Genomic DNA, 2541 nt, shown 5'->3' on the forward strand with positions numbered 1-2541 from the left:
CCGATTAGGTTAATCAGAGTTGATGAAACCAGCCCAAAGTGAAATAAAAGGGATAAAAGATCTGTTTTTTTAGCTAAAGGCTATGGATGCATTCAAAAGCACGACCGCTCACTGAGAACTTAATGGGCTCTTTTACCTGTTTGATCTACATTTTTAGATCTAACGGAATGTGCCAATCAAATGCAAGAGCTCACTGAGCGCTCAGTGAGCAATCGTGCTTCTGGATGCATCTTATGTTTATTTTAGTGCTTACAACGTTTTAAACGTCTTTTCATCCTTGTTGTTTGTTAAATATTAAACAAGGACAATTTAGCTGTGAAGCGCCAAAGCGAACGCAGCCAAAGATAAACCGTGCAAGAAGTTCAGTTAAAAAGAACAGGCCTAAATAGATATTCGGACGTTGAAGTGACAGAAAACGAGGATGCCGAGTACAAGAAGTGCAAGTAATTCGAACAGACCTGTTGTAGTATACGTCAGTCTTTAGCCATTTGAGCCATTTCTAGCCTCTTCCACCGCGCGTTCCCCTACCTCTGTCCCTTACGTCCTTTGCCCTTCGTAATCGGCCTCGACTCGGCGTCGATCATTGGAGTATTCGGATTGTAATCTCGCGCGGTGCTTGACCGCTCTTGCGGTAGCTTACGGAGTTCGGTAGGATTCACGTGAGAGGTGTGACAGTATCGTTATCCGATCGGCGATTTGCGTCTCGGAAGACACGGATTCCCGCGGTCGGCGTGTACGGCGCCGTACGTCGTACAACAATGAGGAGGGAGTGAGATATGCGCGTGAGAAGATCGACGGCGTTGACGAGGACGACGGCGGCGGTGACGTGGAGGAGGACGACGACGACGACGGCGGCGGCGACGGCGGCGAAGCGCCGACGTATCATCTCTTGACGTTCCTCGCGCCGGCGTCTCACGTTCGCATCGCAACGCCAGGCTTTCACGGCGATCACTGCGGATCCTCGTGCGGATCACACGCTCGCTCGCACAGCGGGCCCAGGACGAGCCAGATCGGCCAGGCCACCGTTTACACCGGCGATGCCGATACCCGCGGGCGACGCGATGATCCACGGCCGCAGCCCGCGGCGCAGCGGCGGTGCGACGCGGTGATACGGCGATCGGCGACCGGAGATCGCGGCGGCGGCTCGGCGCCCCCGCGGATCATCGTCGTCGTCGTCGACGGCGGCGACGACGTTCTCGCGAACGGTGGGATCTGCCCCACCTTGGATCGCGGCTGGATCGTTCCTGAGACCACCGCAGGTATAACGGTCCTTCTTGGTGCTTCCCACGGTGTCCCGTTTTGGGAATGCGGTGTAATTTATTTGTTGTGATTAATATAATGGACACATACAAATTTGGCGTAAAAAAAGTGTGATTTATAATAAAGATTATTTAAATAATTATTATTGATATAAATATTTAATATTTTTAATACACGTTTAAATGACTATATATAATTATATATAATTTGTTCGACATTTGTATTAATATCTAATAATTCAATCAATTTAAATATTAAGTAAATTATTATTAAATAATCACTTATTTAATTAGGTATGATTGAATATTATTATTACTAATCTGAATATACTAAATAAGTTATAATTAAATAATAATTTATTATGAATAATGACGAGTGAAATTGAAAAATTAGATTGAAAAACTTAAAAAAATTTTAATACATAATTAAACAAAGAAGTTTAGTGGATGACAAGTTAAAAGACTTTTTTTATGAAAATAGAGAGATATGTGTGGAATGTCGATTTAAATTTTTAATTCTTCAAAAATAATATTATGTCAAATTTGTGCTGGAGTTTTATTAAAATTTTATTTGATTTATGCTTGTAATACTAAAAGTTGAACTACTATATAAATTAATTAACTAACATAATTTGTTATAGTTAAGAAATGAATTAAAATTAGAATTATAATTAATGTTATGTGTGACTGTGTCGTTTCTAGTTTTACACACATGAAATGGGTAGCTCTTGGTGGCAGTGCGCCGCGTGTCTGAGAGCTCAGGAAGAAGACATCTGCGAGCTACAGCTGAATCATTGTAATCTCTACGATGTACCACCCGATGTGTTCATTTACGAAAGAACGTTGGAAAAGTTGTATCTCGATGCCAATAGAGTGAGTGCCGCGTTCATCTTCTCTGGAGAGCCAATCTCCTGCCGATTGTATCATACAATTAATTGCTTGATGTACACTAAAACTCAGATAATTCTCATTGATAATGTCTCATTTATGACTCGATTGAATGCACGTTTCTTTTTATTCTGACAAGTGAGACTCAATTGAGTTGTTTACCTACAATCTGCATGAATTCAAGGTTGTATATTTTACTGAATCTTATTAACTCACTTTAAACATGAGATTTATAAACCTGTGTTGTTATGTGATAACTTTGTCATCAAAGTAAGAAAGTAGGAACATTATTATCTGAACATAAAACACTTGTATAACTTTAGACTCAATATTACTCGTGAAAATAAAAAGCAATTATTATGACAACACACTAAAAATTTTTTATTTCTTTTTG

The 2541-nt window shown here is 40.8% G+C and overlaps 1 protein-coding gene across 2 annotated transcripts in view; it reads left to right on the plus strand.

Moving 5' to 3' along the window:
* Window positions 1-1139: 1139 nt before the first annotated feature.
* Window positions 1140-2541, plus strand: part of LOC108746701 (protein lap1) — an 8059-nt gene continuing 6657 nt past the window's right edge. For both annotated transcript variants that reach the window (XM_018483630.1, XM_018483631.1), the window contains exons 1-2: window positions 1140-1259; window positions 1962-2132. In XM_018483630.1, coding sequence (XP_018339132.1) covers window positions 1977-2132 — 156 coding nt within the window. In that variant the 5' untranslated portion in view covers window positions 1140-1259; window positions 1962-1976. The remainder of the gene's footprint in view (window positions 1260-1961; window positions 2133-2541) is intronic.

Source organism: Trachymyrmex septentrionalis, unplaced genomic scaffold (genome assembly GCF_001594115.1).
Source record: "Trachymyrmex septentrionalis isolate Tsep2-gDNA-1 unplaced genomic scaffold, Tsep1.0 scaffold188, whole genome shotgun sequence".
NCBI lineage: Eukaryota > Metazoa > Arthropoda > Insecta > Hymenoptera > Formicidae > Trachymyrmex > Trachymyrmex septentrionalis.